Genomic DNA, 18,229 nt, shown 5'->3' with positions numbered 1-18,229 from the left:
AGGACATGGTGCCACGAGCCGCAGCCGCCATCTTCAAGTCACGTCAACAAGCCACTGCCCCAAACCCAAGTGGCTGCCATGGGCATGTGGAGGGGTAACAGCCTGACTCTTCACACGTGGCCACTGGCCCCACCCTTCCCGGGACCCCCCCACCCGGACTCCTCACTCAGTGAGATCTAAACACCCTACGTCACGGTCCCCTAGGCTGCCCGTGCTTACGGCCAAAGCATCCACACTGACACGGCACGTGGCTGGCACTGGCTGGTGTGTCTTCCCACCGAGACTGGGTCCCACCGGACAAAAGTGCCTTGTCACTTGCCATCTCCCTGGCCTCTGGTCCCCTACGTCCCCGCGCCCCCCGAGCACTAAAACTCAACGTGACCCATTTCTCTGTGTGTCTGCACCGCAGTGGCGTCTTTGGGCCTGGCTCCCGACTCTCAGGTGTCAGACACATCGTAAAGTCAGCTCTGTCGATATCAACGGACATTTTTCAGACCTCAACTTAGAAGACCCTTTAGTGACACTCAACATGGCTGATCACGGCTTCTTTTAAAACCCTCAGTGCCACACACCACGTTCTGTTTTCTTACTGTCCTGCCACACCCTGGATTCTCTCATTTGACGTGTTCTCCACCCAATGCCAAGCCTCGGTCTAACCTTCCTTTCCTCCCACCAGGGACTTACTCCCTGTGCAAAGTCACCTGACCACGCCTTCGATTATCACCTGGACGCTGGTAACTCCCAGCCTGTCCTCTCCTGGGCACAGATACAAGCCTCCAAGCACCTATTTGATATCTGTGTAGATGTCTCAAAACCAAAGGAAATGCAACATTTTGGAAATGGAGCTCACTGTCTCCGCTGACCAATCGGTGCCTAATGAAGGTACCAGAAACTACCTCAGGCGTAACACGGGAAAGGACATGTAGTGACTCACGTCACGAGGAGCTCCGGGGCCGAGCCAGCCTCGGGCCCTTAAACACTAGAGAAAGGGCTGTCTATCCATCCGCATCTGTCCGTCTCCCTCTGAGACGTCTCTCTCCCGCTGCAACCAGCTTTCTGCGTGGGAAGGAGCACGAGCTCATTCCTGCTCTGAGTCCCTTCAGGCTCACCTCCAGCGCCCACGAGAAGGAAGTTCCCTGTGTGTCACCACACTGAGGCAGAGCGTGCGCCCAGGGGTGCCGGGGGTTTCTGAAGGGAAACCTACCCGAGAGCTGTACGGCTGGATTCGCAGCTCCTCTGAGGCGTGGGGGTGCTGGGCGGGTTAGCTGGACAGAGGTCCTCTGTGCACCCCAAGCCTGCTTGTGTCTTGGGCGTCACGGGGTCCCCCTCCCACCCTGCATGAGGCAGACACCTAGGAGCGCCTGCTGACCCCTCTCTCTCATCCCCGAGGCACCGCGGCCTCTCAGTGCCGCCTCCCAAATATCATCCAAATCGTCCAGTGCTTCCCACCCTCGCTGCCATCTTCCGGGTCTCGACCACCAGAAACTTCTCTCCTGGATCTCCTGCCTCCGACACGCACCCACCCCAGTCCCCCAGCCCATTCCCTGCACAGCCACCAGGCTGACTGCTTCAAAGGACGCACCCGACCATGTCACCTGTCTGCTCTAACCATGGAACAGCCGCCGTGTCTCTGAGGATAAAGCCCCACGCGGCCTCCAGCCCCTGCACAGCTGTCGTGTCTGTGTCCTGCCCACCGGGCCTCCCTCTGAGCGAGTGCCAGGCCTCTGGGCATCTTCCAACACGCGTCTGCCCTCCTGCCATGATGTCACTGCAGGTGCTGTGCCCTCTGCTTGGACTGCTCCCCAACACACACATGCACCTGCATGCATGTGCACACGCACACACATGTAAACACACATGCACGCACACGCACACGCACACACACACACACTTTCCCCTCCTGCTCTTCCCTCAGCTCTCAGGTGCCACTGATTAAGGGTCTGCTGCCGCACGACCAGAGCCCACCTCTGCCACGTCCTCTTACATGGTCCTCGTCAGGCTCAGAATTTGAACTTTGTTTCCTTCTGCACTCAGAGACAGTGTCACAAGGGCTCGCACCGGCTGCGTTTGTTCCTGTGTCCCCAGCACCAAGCACAATGCCTGGCACACTGGCAGCCAGCCAACATGGGTGAAAAATAAAGGTCCGAATGATTTTGGGAAGATGTAGAAACTAAAAGCACAGACTCTGGAGTCAAACGGGTTAAAATCTTGGGCCAGTGGAAACACAAGGTGTGTCCCCTTGGACAAGTCACTTGTCACATCCCTTCTTTAAGTCTCACTTTCCTCCCCTGTAACACGTGGGCAGCAGGAAGAGTTCCTGAGACCAGCTATAGCCCTGGCAGCAGAGAGCAACAGAAACCCAGAGTAGTAACGTGGCTGACGCGCCAGAAATTCATCTCTTTTCCAGAGGGTCCCGTGAGCTCCCTCCATGCTGTTCTCCATCATTCTCAAGATGGGCTTTCTCACCATGGAGCCAAATTACTGTGCAAGCTCCTACTCCGTTCGCATTCTCGTCAACAGCAGAGAGAGTCCTCGGAAGGACGTTCCTCAGAAGTGACCCCAGCACCTACAGTCACATCTCCCAGGGCCCAGCCTTCACCTTGCCATTACCTCAAGTAGAAGGAAGGCCAGGAAACACTCTTTATCCCAGGCTGCCATGTGCCCGACGAGAATCGAGAGACAAACAGCCGCCCCTTTCACAGCAGGACAGTGACAGGAAGCTGGACACAGAAGCTGCACGTTTTGTGTCAGGAGCGCCTCCGCCCAGACCACCGGGCAACAGGCCTGCAGGGCACCGCCTGGCACGGCACTTCGTCTCAGTCACAGGCACACAGATGGCATCTTGGATTTAAGGAAAACCCACCACATCAACCTACAGGGCCTTAGGCCCCAGAGAAACCTCAGCTCCGGCTGCGTCCAGCTCCCCTCATCCTCGTCCTCACGGTGGGAGAGGGTCCTTCGCAAGGTCAGGCACACACGCCTGTTGCGGGTTTGCTCCTGAAGGACATGGGATGCCAGCAGGCACCATGCTGGGCGTCTGGGGGGTTGTGGGGAGAGTCCCCACAGGGCGGGTCACAGAGAGCAGAGTCTGGCTTTGCTGAAGCACTCAGGGCTCCCCACCCACCATGAAGCACCACCCTGGAAACCGGATCTGGCTTCAGAGCTACAGCAATCCTGTCACTCCACTTAAATTCGCTTGGGAAAGGAAAAAAGGAAACTCCGGCCTCCCGGGGAATTTCGAGTCTTCCAGCAAAACGATTCCGCAGCAGTTCAAAGAGAGAAAGGGAGAGCTTACTTTGTTCCCCTTTTGCGCAGAAGAGAAAGGAGCAGGAGTGGTTTTCTGAAATAAAGTCACCTCGAAAGAAGCACCAAGAGCGACAAGCACACTCAGGCCGCCTGTTTCTTTCATCTCCCGGGAATCCTACGGGACCCCACCCTCGTTATTGACAGCTTTTATCAAGAGCCAGCAGGGGCCTGGGCACAGAGGGGCCCAAGTTTCACGAAATCTATGCCATTACTTGAGGCTCTGTGGAGGGCTTCCCCGCAAACTTCAGACGGAGACTGCCTTCGGACAACTCATCAAAATACATCAAAGTGTCTCAAACTTTACAAAGTGCGAGCTCCTTCCGTGTTCTCTACACACGTGTATCCCAGAGCCTGGGGTGGGAACCGCAGCACTGCTCTCGGGGGGGGCACATCTGTCACGATGCCCCCGACAGGGAAATGTGAGGTACGATCACTAGGAAGGAACTTGACGTCCACGCAGTGACGTGGAGAAGCGTCCACGGGCTAGTGACGACCACACAGGTGAACGCAGGCGCCAGAGTCAGCGGCCGTGACTGTGACCCAGTTACTGGGCGTCTCAGGGAGCGCAGACCTGTCACCACGTCCCGCCGCTTCACAGAGAGGAGGACCGTAGAGGTGGCAGGGGCACGCGAGCAGCTGGAGGGGGAGGGCGTGTGTGCTCCAGGCTCCTCACTTGTTTTCTGCTGTGTGACGGGCTGACTGTGTCCCCAAAACTCACATTTGAAGTCCTAACACCGGGACCTCAGAACATGACGGATTTGGAGACAGCGTCTTCCAAGGGTAATTAAGGTAAAATGAGGTCACCGTGCGACACCTTGACGTTGGACTTCTGGCCTCCAGACCGTGAGGAAGTCCACGTGTGCTGCTGAAGCCCCAGCTGCGGTCCTTTGCTACGGCCGCCCGAGTGGGCTGCACACTCTGGTGACGGTCCTTCAGCCACAGGCGAGTTCTGCGTTTTCTGTGTGTGAGCCCATCTGTCTCCCCTGTGTGGACTCTGGTTGTCATCTGAAAGGACGCTGCCGTCCCAACATGATGGAGACATGTCCACGGGCCTTCTGTCATTTTTCTTCCTGTTGGTGCTGCTACTGTGCGTGGTTGGTACCTCCAGCGAGGACACTGGGCCACCCAGACGCAGGATCATCTCGCATCTCCAGGCCGTCTGTCCTCGGTCCTAATTCTATCTCCAACCTTAGTCCCCCCGCCATGGAGTCGAGCACGTCCACAGGTTCTAGGGATTCAGGCACGGCCACGTTGGGGGCCCGATCCTGCCGTCCGCAGCCACAGGTGGGGCATTAAAATGCCAGCCTGGGACACACAAAGTGCATGAGAGGAAGGCACGTGGGTCAGCTGAGAGCAAAGCGAGCATCTTCTGCTCATTCCCAAAGCCTCCCAACCACAGGGCCAAGTCCTGAAGACCAAGCGTGCCCGCAGCGGCCCACGTTCTGCAGCACAAAAGCATGAGATCAGCGCCATGAGATCCGGAGCCGAGTGAAGTCGGATGAAGCAGAGGTGGCCGGGCATCCGGGGACTCTGTGCAGTCTGCCCTGGCGAGACCTGACACCCACGTCCACGGTCGCTTCTGTAAATTAAATTTCTTAATCTGATTGATGAAAACAACGCTTGTCCTGTATTTCAGGAGTGCAACATTCCAGCAACCCAGTTACCAGGGGATTCAGGCAAACGTGCGTGGGTAACACCAGCACAGCAGGCAACGCAGATCCCGCGCACGACCACCATGCCATCCTTGCAAAGCACCGTGGAGCTAACAGAGGCCATTTCCCCATTTTACAGATGGGAAAACACAGGCTCAGAGGCTACACCCTCATCTCTGCACACAAAGCAGGCAGACCCAGAACTCAGACTCCACTCTTTCACTTCTGACTCCAGCTGCAGCTTTCTTTCCCAAAATACCGCAGCGCTGCCAACACTCAAGCCACCCTGTGAGTGGGGCCCCCACAGGTCTGAGCCCCGCAACAGGCTGCGCCTGGAGGCCCAGGGTGTGCCAACTACACCCACAGTGAGGCACGGGCCCAGGACAGGACCTCCCCGCAATGCCTGTTATTAGGGGGACTGCGCGGCTTGGAATCCCCAGTTAGAGAAACAGTCCAGCCACCCCTGGAGCTCAGTCGTCTGTCGGGAACGATCCAGACTCTTCTAAGCTCTGGCAGCAGCAAAAACCAAAAGCCCCACGTCACAGTAGAAGGACACGTGGCTGTGACCGCCTGCGGTCACTTGGGACTGTCACTTGCCCTTCCGAGGTCTCTTCTGTGCATTTGTTAAACGGGGTGAGACAGTATCTGCTCTGTGAGTCTGCTGTGAGGGACACACGAGACGCCGCGGCCGTGGGGACCTGTGGGAGGCTGTCCCCCCACACAGCCAGTGGGAGTGGGGTTCTCTTCCTTGTACCCAAAATAATCTTGTCAAAATGGTATGTGAGAGACCTTAGAACAATTCTCAGCCAGACTTCCGAAGAAACGGGAGTGGTATTTTTTTTCCAGAAGTGTTTGGGCGCCAGCTGAGCACACAGAAGGCATGGATTCCTCATTAGTGACTAATACGCCTCCAGCACTGAGTGCCTGCTCGTGCCAAGGCCTGTCCCGGGCGCTGGCGACACACAGGAGGGGCCAGGCCCCAGTCCCTCACAGGCCACCTCGCAGGGCGGCAGGGAGGAGTGACCAGGAGCTGGACAGCAGGATGTGCTGTGGACAAGCAGGGGACGAGCTCAGAAGTGCAACCCGTCTAAATGAGCAAGCTGGGGAGGGTCTCTGGGGAGCTGGAATGTGAGACGACAGGCGTGCCCTGAGGGGTTGGGCCCGAGTGTCCCAGGAGTGGGGAGCAGAGAAGGAGAAGGCCCCCATGTGGCAGTGAGCGTGGGCCCAGGGCAGAAGGAAGCAGCAGCACAGTGTGGCTGTGAGAAGACCCCGAGCACGGCGAGCCCGTCCCGCGGGCCGGCCAGGCCATGCGCACACAGGCTGCCAGTCTCTGCTCAGTCCCCAGACGCCAGAGGACTGCACGGGCGTGGGGAACAGGTCGGAGACAAATGGAAAGCCACACTGTGCGTTTGGGGCCAAACACCTGTGCTGGCATCCCAACCCCACACCCCACCTGCGCCACACGGGCAAAGCGGTGCCCGTGTCACCAGGTCCCTGTGGAGACTGAGTGAAGCCACGGCTTGGAACAGGGCCTGGCGCACGTGAGCACAGCACGCGTCCATCGCCTTCTGTCACCGCCCTACTGTCGCCATTTCAGATCCAAGTCTTCATCTCACTGGTCCATTAAAAATAACCATCACTGTCCCTGATCTGGCTTTTGCTTTGTGACAACATGAGTGCATCTCTGTTTCCTAATTTACACCACGTCACTGTTTATCCACACCTGGCCCTGTCCAAGCACCCCTAAATGTGGGATACAGAGCAGCCAGCGCCCCCCCCCCCAGGATTTATAACCCTGTTCCTGAATCTGTGCAGCAACAGCTGTGTCACCATCCTCTCCTCAAACAAAACGTGGAAGGTAATGGACCCTGTAGATGACGTGTGACACTGGCCACACTCACGTAAACAGTGTCTGAAGGCCACTCTCAAACACACTGGATCTCGACTCAGCAGCAAGGAGTCCGACGGGAAGGGTGGGGGAGCGGGAGGGCGAGGGGCAGGGAAGAAACACCACCTTAGTGAGTGAGGTCTCTTTCTATTTACTCCTCTTTTTTAATATATTAAAAAAGTATTAAAGTATTAAATTTTTAAAGTATCAAAATCTAATACTCAGTAAAGTATTAAAATTTTGTTCTCACAAGTCCCTTGCAATTTTTGCTACGTTTATTCCATTATTTTGTCTCTTTGGTTGGTTCTATAAATATTTTCTAAATCGCTAGCGTAGGCACATAGGAAAGCGAGACCCTGCACAGCAATTTCCTTACCAGTCACATAATGAACCCTATTGTGTCCAATAGACATTGGTTACTTCGGTTTTCCAAAAAGAGATGAAATTACTGGCCAATGGTGACAATTCTACCCCCCCTTACTCTTTTTCACATCTAATCGCATTACTTATTATTTCCTGAGCAACGGTAAGTAACAGTAACGATCTTGAGCTTTCTGGCCTTGTTTCAGATCCAGTGGGAACATCTGTCGTGTCACCGCCACTAACAGTGACGCTGGCTTTGGGTACGAGCCCACGTGATTAGCAGGCTGCTACAAAAATCAGGAATACGCTTATAATTTAATCAGATGTCTTTTCAGCATCCATACAACAAGTCATAGGGCTTTTCTCATTTACCCATGTTAAGAACAAATCGAATTATGAGGCTTTCTAAGATTGAGCCATCCTTCCATTCCGGGAGTGAATCCCACTGTACCCGGACTCATCCCACCTTGTGATGTAATCAGCTACGTGTCCATTACTCTTCTCGACAAGCTCTTTCAGACCAGTGGCTCTGACTGATTCACGCCCAATCCCAGCACACAGCTGACAATCAGCACATGTTCACTGAACAAATGAATGAATAACTAAAATAGCAAGGGCACTGAACCTCCCAAACTCAGCCTTTGTTCCCCTTCCCGGATTAAAATACTCAGAACCCTTTTGCCTGTCTGAGAGTGTCTGTGCCTGTCCATGAACATGGGTTTTAACTGGCCCCACGTCCAGCAACAAGACGCTGACCACCCCGTTCTCTACTGGGAAAACATTCCCTGTGGTTTCAATGGGACAATCCCTGCTCCCCTTCCCCCATCTCCCCGACCCAAAGCAGGGCTGCATCTCTGGCCTGGCTGGCATGTACATGCATGATGACCGCTTTGCACGTGACCCAACCAGGACAAGGCATGTCCGGGAATGTCTTCCAGAAGCTCTTAGGAAAAGTCTTCCAAACACTGAACATAAGCCCTGTTTGCCTAGGGTATGACTCACAATTGTGTCTAAAACATGATGAGATGATCTGAGAAGGAAGCAAGGCAGAGACAAACATGGCAAAGAAAGGGGGAGAGACCAGTGACATCACTTGGACTCAGGTGGACTCAGCTTTTCCTGAAGCCAATTACCCCAGGTCTACTAATTACATAAGCCAATAAATTACCTTTTTTTCCCCATTTATAATAGCTTAAGATCAATTTCTATCATTTACAATGAAAAAAATTGCCCAATTCACGTGTTGCTTTGCTTTCCCATTAATATGCTTTTACATTCCTAAATAAAGGTTGAAAAAAAAATTTTTTAAGGACAGCAACCGTAACTAGTGAATGTTTAAAAAAAAAAATCAACTACCTGCTTTTAATTAATGGCAAGAGGGGCTGAAAGGCTCCCTCAGTGAATTATAATTTCAGACTGAAATTCCCAGGACAGTTGTAGAGGTGCTTGTTGAACCACAGAAACCAGTGGGATAGAGGCATCTCTGTAACAGGGCGGCATCCGAAAGCCCCCGAGACACCGTCCATCGTGCAAAACCAGAATCTCCAGAACTTTCTGACGTACAAACAACCCTGGCACATTCACCGACGGTCTCGAGGCCTCTCTCCTGACTCGACTCAAAGTAAAAGTGTGAGTTACAAACATAAAACCCCATCAGTGGTGGAGCGACAGCAGGAGAACGCCCGTGCACGCGGCCCAATCTCAAGACGGGTTTTGCGGGGTCCTCTAGCACCACCCCGATTCTCAGAAGCGCAGCTCTGAAGGCGCACGCCAGCCCGCTCCGTCCCGTCCCCTGGCGGGGATCCTGGCTGCACCCACCTCCCAGAAGCAGACTCTGCTCCTCCTCCAGCTCAAGTTGCAAGAGACCAAATCTCGGGATCCGGTGGTGATTATTCCCTGGAGAGCTACTGAAGAGCTGCTTCAGGGTTTGAAATCCCTCATTCAGACATAATCTTGAAATAAAAGACCACATTCAGATGAAAAATGCATTACAGCTTCCTCTCTGGGGTCTTCAGGACTGATAGGATGAGAAGGCGTGGAAGGAAAATGAAGAAGAGCGCAGGAGAAAGGAAAACTGAGAGAGAGAGAGAGAGAAGAAGGGGAGAGAAATCTGCTGGCCACCACTCGGTGTGCGGCCCTTTAAAAGCCGTTTCCTCTCCTCCTCACGTGAGCCCTTGGGGGGAAGTAACATGGGGCCCATTCCACAGGTGCGGAAACTGAGGCTGGTGACACTAAGTAACCTGTCCAAGGTCACACAGCGAGGGTGCAGTAGGTTCTGACTTAGATACGGAGATGTGCTACAAACTACGTTGTTTCTACTCTGCTCCTTCCTCTGAGAAGACGGACCTTTGCTCTAGAACCAAAGTATTTGAATGGGTGAGTAGACCCCATGGAGACAATAGAGCCTCAGCATCTAAGAAACAGAGATGGAGGGAGGAGAGGGACAGAGGAAGGAAGAGGGTGGGACCGCTTTAAGCCCCGAGTCCTGTCCTTAGAACCACATGTGGTGAATGAAGCCCCTCCCACCTTCTTCAAGCACGTGAGCAGGACCCATTTCACAAGTGGGACCCATATCCCTGCGCCCGGCTCAGGTACAGGCTCCCCTGCTTGGTGAGTGAACAACTGAGGGTTCTCCCACCTTCCCGAGGATGTTTCGTGGGGACAAACAGGAAATTGAGTTGTGACAGTCTGTTCTGCCTCGATGTCGCTGTTTATATCCAGCTCCTTTTGTTGCTGCTGTGACACATCTGGGGGCACTGACTGACCCCTGGCAGCTGCGAAGTCTGCAAAGGGGGATCGAAAGGGAGGGCTCGCCAGGCACAGTCCCGGCGAGTGCGCAGGCTACAAGCCAGCCAGTTACGTTCTGAAAGGAGCTTCCCCCAGAGGTCGTGGTGTCCAGCCCACGGATGGGTCTGTGTGGCACACAGTGTTGGCCCACTCGGTGCTTTTAAGAGATTTCATTCTGTGGCCAACATGAAAAACCAGGAGATTTCACATTCAAACCTGATTTCCAGTTGTCTCATTGAGTGGAAGCCGGTGGCTGTGGCGCCTGCTTGGCCCCAAGGTGGCTTCCCCTTTGGACGGACGCTGCGCCCCAGCTCCTCCCACCTGGTCCATGGCCATTTGTCTCCCTCCTGTGATCCCTGTGGGCCCTCAATGACCCTCGGCTTCAGCAGTTAGATGGACACAGGCTGCAAAGCCAGTCATTATTGGACTTGTCCCCAAAATGTCCCCAATAAGGAAACATTTCAGCCGACGTCATGACAGCTGTCACAGAAAGCAGAGCATGAGACCAACACTATGGGAGAGATGGAAAACCCAGTAGTTGGGTCCACTTCAATGTCTGCTCTAGGATGCCCACTTTTTGTTTGGAAAATCCGTTGACTTTTATCATTTGCTTATTCCTCCCCACAATCCTACAAGGAAGGACTCATCTCAGATAAACAAACTGCAGCTGAGAGATGTTAAATCAGTTACGTAGCCATCGTGCCACTGGTAAGTGACAAGCCCAGGTTTGGAGCCCAGTCCTGTCCAGCTGCAAACACTGAGCTTTTGGAATAATGAAAGAAAACTCTGGAAATACAGGAGGCGTGTTTCCGCCTCAGGGCCTTTGCACTTACTGTTCCCTCTACTTGCAAACTCTGCACCCAGTTCTTCACACTGGGGCCTCACTGCCTCCGTCATTCACACCCCTGCACACAGACGTCCCTGAAAGCCTGAGTTAAAGTGACGCAGCCATGTGCGTGCGTCCCCATGACTCTAAGTCCCTGCTACTCAAAGTGAGGTCTGGGGACCACAGAGTCACGCCACGTGCGAAGCCAGAAAGGCCTGCTCCTGGGTCCCTCCCTGACTCTGGGCTCAGGATGCACAGTCATAAGCCCTGCTTTACAAGCACTGCTTCGCAGGGGCCCTGTCCCGTGGGAGGAAAACGGGGGGCGCAAGTATACTTCACACTTTTCTAGCAGCCACATTAAAAAGGTGAAAAGAAGGGTGGCCGGATGGCCCAGCTGGTTAGAGCACGAGCTCGGAACAACAGAGTTGCCGGCTCGATTCCCACATGAGCCAGCGAGCTGCGCCCTCCACAACTAGACTGAAGGGCAACGACTTGCAGCTGATGGGCCTGGAGAAACACACTGTTCCCCAACATGCCCCAGTAAAATTAAAAATATACATGTGTGCATGTTTGTGTGTGTGTGTATATATATATATTTTTTTTTTTTAAGTGAAAAGAAGGTTGTTGGTTCGCTGTCACACACCCCCCGCCCATTAAGCCGTCAGTCCCAGAGCAGGCGTCCCCGGGTTCACTCAGCACTTCATCCCCAGCACCTGGAACAGAACTGGACACTGGGAAATATTAGTGAATGTCTGTTGACTGCAAGTATGAAGGAAGGAAGAGGCCTTTCTAGAGCTTTCTGTGTGGCAGTGTGGGATGGGGGAAACCAGCACCCTGCCAGGGCGCAGGAGTGCCCAGCTCGACCCGCCCTGCCCAGCTGAGCTACTGGAGCAAGCTGGGTGTCACATCCGGCCCGCGGTGACACTCAGTGATCACACACCTGTAACGCGCCCCCCACAGCAACAGGCGTGCACATGACAGCACAGCCGCCGCCCACTGTCTCCGGACGCCCAGGTGTGAACAGGCTGCTGACCACTTCCCTCCGGCTGACACCCTCTGCTGACTTATCTTCCCCACGATGTGATGCGTGTGTTACAGCGGGCGGTGAAGACAACTCAGGCCGTGGAGGGTCTTTTCCCACCGCCCTGGGGCTGAGTGGCCTCCAAAAAGCCAGGTGATCCCTGTACAGTCTCTGTCACTCTGATGGGTCCTGCCAGGCCGGCCTGTCCCAGGGCCCCTGCCTAAGAGGAGCTGAAGGCCTGTGTCCAGGCAGCTGGGACAGCTCATGCTGGACGGTGCGCTGTGGCTCTGTCCTTCTATTTTGGGGGCGGGAGGAAGGGGTGGACGGCCCCATCTGCCCCATTAACCACTGGCCTGCGTCAATCACGCATTGAGTGGTTTCTCTGGACCCCTAAGTAACACATAACACGTGCGGCCTAATCCATGAGCCTGTCTTGCCCCGAAAATCTGATGCACGTGTTCTAATCGCAAATGCGTTTTAAATCGCATGAGACCAACAGCATAGGAGAAAGCAAAACCCGGATTCAGCCGTAACTGGAGAGACAGGGGATAAAGCTGCTGGCTGGCTAGGAGGGGAACGCCGGCCAGGCCCAGGCCCACGAGCGAGCGAGCAAGAGCCACCTCTCCTGCTGAAAACTCCCACACCAGAAACATGCGCGGAATCTGGGCTGCGGGGCAGCACTGAAAAGAAAAAGGAAACAACTAAGTGGGGGCATCAGAACCTTCAACTCAGGACCTCCAGATCCGGCAAACAAACGGCAGAGCGAGGCTCCTGAGAGCGCAGGCGGTGCAGGACTGAGTGTGAGCAGCGAAGGACAGAGCCACCCCTGCCGCCTGCCGCCCACCAGGCGCCAAGGGGGACGGCTTCTGTTCCTGGTCTGAATCGGTGTCACGCCCTTTGCACAGCCATGGGGATGGTGTGCCCTGTTCCTTCCTGGGACAGAGAGAGGAGCTAATGAAAATGCCCCCCTGTCCTCAAAGCCCCTCCTTGCGAGGCTGGAGAGGGTGATGAGTTTCTGGGCGCCCTCTCAGCAGCCAGGTGTGGGTGGCTGGGGACCCCCTACTTCGCTAGATTCTTCCCCAGCACTTCCAATCGCACCCCCGGCACCACAGGGACCCACCCTGGGCAAGAGGCCAGGCCAGGGCAAGGGCACAGCCATGTCACCTGGGCCTCTCAGTGAGGGCCTGGGATCCAGTCCCACCCACGCCTCCTGTGTGCCAGCTCAGGGGGACACCACGCCCCAGATTCCGCGAGTCACGGCTCGGGTGCCACAGCGCTGGACCAGCTCCCACAGACAAGTCCGATGGCGAGTCCATTTCCGTGGCTCCTTCTCCGGCCTCCGTGGATGAGATAAGGAGACGCAGGCAACTCCCACCCCTCCAGTGGGAAGACGACGGGACCTGTGCCGGGCCTGCTAACACGCGTGCCATCCAGGACGCTTCAGTAACTTCAAGTCACCTGGATCCCACCCCTGTCTGTTTCCAACTGCCACAAAGCTACCCCAGCACAGGTTGGAAAGATCTGATCTTTACGCCTCGCTCTCCCCAAAGGGCACTCGGCACTTCTCACAGACACAGCTCTACAGCCAGAATTGGGGGAAAAGCCACAGTTACCCCACAGGGCCAAAGCCGCCCCACAGAAGAAGCCAGAACATTCCTACGTCCGACAATTAACTGAGCCCTCTGCACACACCATACCCCTCTCTTCTGCTGTTGTTGCATTAATCATCCTAACACCTTTTTAATTATAATTGCAGACTGGAAGCCATGGCTTGTGATGTTATAAATACTGATTTTCCAGTTAAATTAGGCATAGGCTGTTTTATGTTTTGATAAGAAGAGGCTGTTTGAAGCCTCCTAAAATATTGCAATTAGTTGTCTCCGCTGAAACCGACATGACACGAGCACACACACGGCCGATTCGGGCTAGTGTCCTGGAATGCTTGTGTCTGCCTGCACTTCCCGCAAGCTCCCAAAGCATAACGCATATTTTTTAAAGTGGGGGAAACATCAATCACAACACGCACACTTATCCTATGTTTCTGAAGTTATTTCTAAAACTTTCCCAGGCTGTGGTTTAAACTTGGAAAGCCCATCTCGTCAACAGGAAAGCAGCTTGTCAGGGAATGATCCTTATTTTACCTATTGGTCTCATTGGAGGATAACATCACTTTAGCTGACAACGCCTGTGTTTCTGCCTGACAAATGCAATTAATTACTGAGAGAGGCAGAGATGGGGCCAGCCGCCCAGATCTGTTTTCCAGAGAGAGAGAAACCAGGAGGAAAGAGGGAAAGAGAAAAGCAACGGAGGTTTGCATCTGGGCGTCTGCACCGGTGTGTTTCAAACGCGGTGGCTGGTGAGAGCCCTGGCTCCGCGTTATGCCCCTGCTTAACCTTCCAGCCCGGTCTCCCCCTTTCCGGCAGGCTGGGGTGGGGGCTGGGGGGCAGTTCACGCCACATCAGCGCCAATCTGTTGCAAAGGGCACTCACAGGTGCAGGGCACCGACCCTCTCAGGGCGCCAACTGTCACGGCGACACTGAAGCTGCAAAGCCAGACGACCCAGCGTTCATTAGCCAAAGGGGGACGGAAAGTTCTGGAGATGGGGCCACCCAGGAACCCAGCTCGCCAGCACCCTCTCCCTAACTCCTTCCCTGTTCATTCTGCTCTAACCTGAAAACACTTAAGGCTGGACTCCAGCCACGCAAATGCGTTCAGGGCGATTTCGGGAGATTCCCGGGGATCTCAAAGCCCGTCATCAGCCCCGCCGCCCTGCTTCCTTCCTCGGCGTCCCCAGCGCCGGGGCGCAGAGTCCCGCGGGAGCCCGGCTTGGGGAGCAGCCGCGGGCAGGAGGGCCGGGGACTCCCCGCTCGGAGCTGCGCGCACGCCGAGAGCAGCTCGGTGGCCCCGGCGCCCGCGCCGGCCGAGCGCGCTGCCAGCCCCTCGCTGCCCTCACCCCGAGATGCAGTGACCCCGGCCGGCCTGCAGCCCCGAGCGCGCCCGGGGTCCTACCTGTACCAGTCCAGCCCCTTGTCGTAGTTCCTGTCGAAGAAGTGGGGCTCCACGCCCACCGCCCGCACGTCCGGGTGCACGCGGATGGCCTCCAGCAGCGCGCGGGTCCCCCCTTTCTTGACCCCGATGATGACCGCCTGTGGCAGCCTCTTCTCCCCGTAGTCGGGGGTGCTGGCGGCGCCGCCCCTGTCGCCGCTCGCGTTGGCCGCCCTGGGGCCCGCGAGCTCGTCGTCGTCTGGGGCGCCGGGCTCCCGCGCCGTGACCGTCCCGCCGGGGGCCAGCGGGGTCCGGAGCCAGGCGTCGGCCGCGGGGCTGGCATCGCCCGGCGGCGGGGAGGGCGGCGGGCTCGGCGGCTCCTGCAGCGCCAGCGGGAACTGCAGGGCGCCCGCGCCGCCCAGGAGGCTGTAGCACAGGTAGGTGACCGACAGGGACAGGGTGCACACGAACAGCAGCTTGCGCGCCGGCGGCCCCTTAGTCGAGGCGCCGGGCGGCGGTGCGGGAGGCGGAGGCGGCGGCGCGGGGGGCGCGGGGGGTGCGGGCCTCGGGGCCATCGCGGCTCCCGGCTCCCCCCCGGCGCGGCGCGGACATGGCTTCAGCTGCCCCCGCGCGGCCCCGGCCGCTGTCCCGCCGCGCCGGGGGGGAGCCGGGCCGCATGGCCCCCTCCCCACTCTGCCCGCGGGGTCCGGGGGGCCGCCCGGCACCGCCTCGGCCTCTGGCACGGGGACCGAGGGGCGCGGACCCGCCGGCCGCACCCGCTCCGCCTGCAGCGCCCCCGCTTCCCGGCTCCGCCGCGGCTCCTGCTCCAGCCTCCGCGCGCGCCGGCGGCCCGACTTCCTTCCCCGCCGCTAACTTTCTGCCGGGCGCGCGCCCCGCGCCGCCGAGGGGGGGAGTGCGCGTCGCGCGCGCCTGCGGAGCCGAGCGCGGGGCCGGGCGCCGGGGAAGCGGGGATCGCGCCCCCGCCCAGCCCCACGGCTCCCCCGCCGCCGAGCCCGCGACGCCGCGTCGCCCATCGCTCGCCAGTCCTTTCCGGGGCGCACAGCCCGGTGCCGGCCGCCGGCGCCACGCAGCGGGGAGCGGGGCCCGGGCTGCCGAGCGCCCGCCGCCCCTTCCCCTGGGACATCCGGCAAACTCGGCAGCTCCCCGAGCCGCCCTTCCCCGCCCGGCGCCCTCCTGCCTCGGCCCCGGGGTGACTGCTTCTCCGCGGCAGCTTCCCCGCCCCAGCTCCCATCTCTCCAGCCCCCCCTTCTCTTGGAGCCCCTGATGGGTGGAGCTTTGTCACAAACCCCCGTCCCCTTGCCCCCAGCTTTGCCCCTGTCCCGCCCGCGGGCCACTGCTGTCTGCTCCAGAAGGCGAGGCTGTCCCCTGCGAGCCACCCCTGAGCACAGGTACAGCTGCGTCCCTTGGGGACACTACCACTAACGGAATTCAGATTTCCCTCGACTGAAATAGACTGAGACCGTCATCGCACTAGACACTTAATAAGCAGAGACAGGCTGGGTTTCAGGGTGTCTGTACATCGCTTCACTGAATTTGTTTTAAGTGTATTTTCTTTATTTTCTTTGCAGAGAGATTTCCATCCCTCGCCTCCCTCTCCCGGGGAATGGTAAACATCAGAAGGCTTTGGCAGATTCAAACTAGACTCTGCTTCCCGTTGCGTTTTGCTGGGGGAGGGAGGGGGATGGGAGGCCGGGGTGAGGGGGAGACGCACACTACTCAACGGAGGCGCCCCAGCGAACTCTGCTTCTGGGGCGCTGGCCCTGCGCCAGCACACACCCTTCAGCTGTGTCCCCAGGGCGGCCAGGCTCTGGCCAGTCCCACTTACCTGGGTGTCGGGCGGGCTGCCGTGCTTGGCACCTCCCGTTTTGTTGCTCACATAAGAGAGACAACAGTTGAAAGAAAATGTATATAATGTCTAAATATTAACTAGATACCTAGAGCCAAAGAGGAAAAAATGTTAATCAAATAAGATAAGGAACAGGGACTTCTCCCTGACTGAACAAAAGCTCACTGCTGCTCTCAGCTGGACATGCGTTTCCTTCACTGCAGCTGTAGTTCGGATAAAGATTATTCCTTTATAATATATTTTTATGGCACACTGGAGACCTCTGAAATGCAGAGGCTGGTGTCCTGTAAATCATCCTGTGTAACTAGGGGTGCTTTTTCAAACACCACACGACTGCATTACCGTAATGTTAACGGGAAGGGACCAACCGGGGCTGAGAGGAACACGAGTCTGCCCAGCCCAGCTCAGGGTGGGCAGCCAGCAGGCCCAGGCTGCCACACACACTGCCACTGCCAGGCCCCCAGCCGCCCAGCGTGTGGCCCGGCGCCTCCGAAAGCCCATCATGGAGCCCACACCTCTACACCCATCCTCTCAGCCACCCAAAGAACTAGCTCTCTATGTAGTTTTGCTAAAGCTGTGCTTCTGAATCTGGAAAGGTTCTGATAAAATGGTGTTAAGTTCTAACCTGGCGATGGTGAACTGACAGCTGAGTGGCCAGCACAGCAACATGAAGACATTTAAACCGGGCGCCACATTTTAAAATTGAGGCATTCCCCCCAAAAGTCTGGATAGGAGCTTTCTACCGCAACAGCACACCCGGCACTCGGGGCCCCGCAGCCCGAGCTGAGAAGCCCCCTTTAGGTGGGGCATGTGTGCCCGACACTTCACGCCTTCTTGCCCCCATGCATTTATGCTGCTTGCCTGGAAGCTGCTAAAGAGGAATCTGCCAGCGTCCCTTTTCCCTCGTCCCCAAATAGTCACACTTGAATGAGAAACTCTCCAAGGAATGGAGCCCGTTGGTGACATGTCAGCCCCACACGATGGGGACGAGGTGATTTTGTGGGATAGGAGCTTTGCAGCCTGGGCACTGAGACTGGTGCCTATTTGTTTTTCTCCTCTTGATCCAGGCTTTTCCTGGGAGCAGGTCCTTGAGACTCCTGTGACGAGACGCAGGGAGACTCCACTTCAGCAACCCCAATGGTCTGAGGACCAGACACATTATGTTTTCTGTTTCTACACCCATGCCCCGTCAGGCCTCCCCAAATTGTCACAGTTTCTTCTGATTGGTGGCCAGGCCACCCAAGAGACTCAGCAGCACCCGTCCCAGGCAGCGGGAGCTGGCTGGGGTTTCTGAGGCATGGCTGTCCCACGCCCTCGCTGACCCAGAAGCCGTCCTGTCACTGCCAAACTCATAACCCAGCCGCTCCCCCTGCCCGTGAGGTCCCCTCCCTTCCGGTGGCCCTGCCAGCCCAGTCCACGCTGCCCAAACACTCCCTGCTTTCCTGTTCGTCCCTCAGGTGATTAATGAGCGAGTTAGAACAAAGCTGTCATCTGCTCGCTAAGTGGCTTTTACACAAGTCATCTCACTCCCTGC

General features: G+C 56.8%; 1 protein-coding gene across 1 annotated transcript in view; it reads right to left on the bottom strand.

The window, feature by feature from the left end:
- Positions 1-15,403, bottom strand: part of HS3ST4 (heparan sulfate-glucosamine 3-sulfotransferase 4) — a 166,081-nt gene extending 150,678 nt beyond the window's left edge. Inside the window, exon 1 of the mRNA XM_033101983.1 lies at positions 14,853-15,403. Coding sequence (XP_032957874.1) covers positions 14,853-15,403 — 551 coding nt within the window. The remainder of the gene's footprint in view (positions 1-14,852) is intronic.
- Between the last annotated feature and the right edge of the window lie 2,826 nt (positions 15,404-18,229).

Source organism: Rhinolophus ferrumequinum (assembly GCF_004115265.2).
Source record: "Rhinolophus ferrumequinum isolate MPI-CBG mRhiFer1 chromosome 15 unlocalized genomic scaffold, mRhiFer1_v1.p scaffold_54_arrow_ctg1_1, whole genome shotgun sequence".
Classification (NCBI taxonomy): Eukaryota; Metazoa; Chordata; class Mammalia; order Chiroptera; family Rhinolophidae; genus Rhinolophus; species Rhinolophus ferrumequinum.
This window is presented reverse-complemented; position numbering and strand designations above follow the sequence as displayed.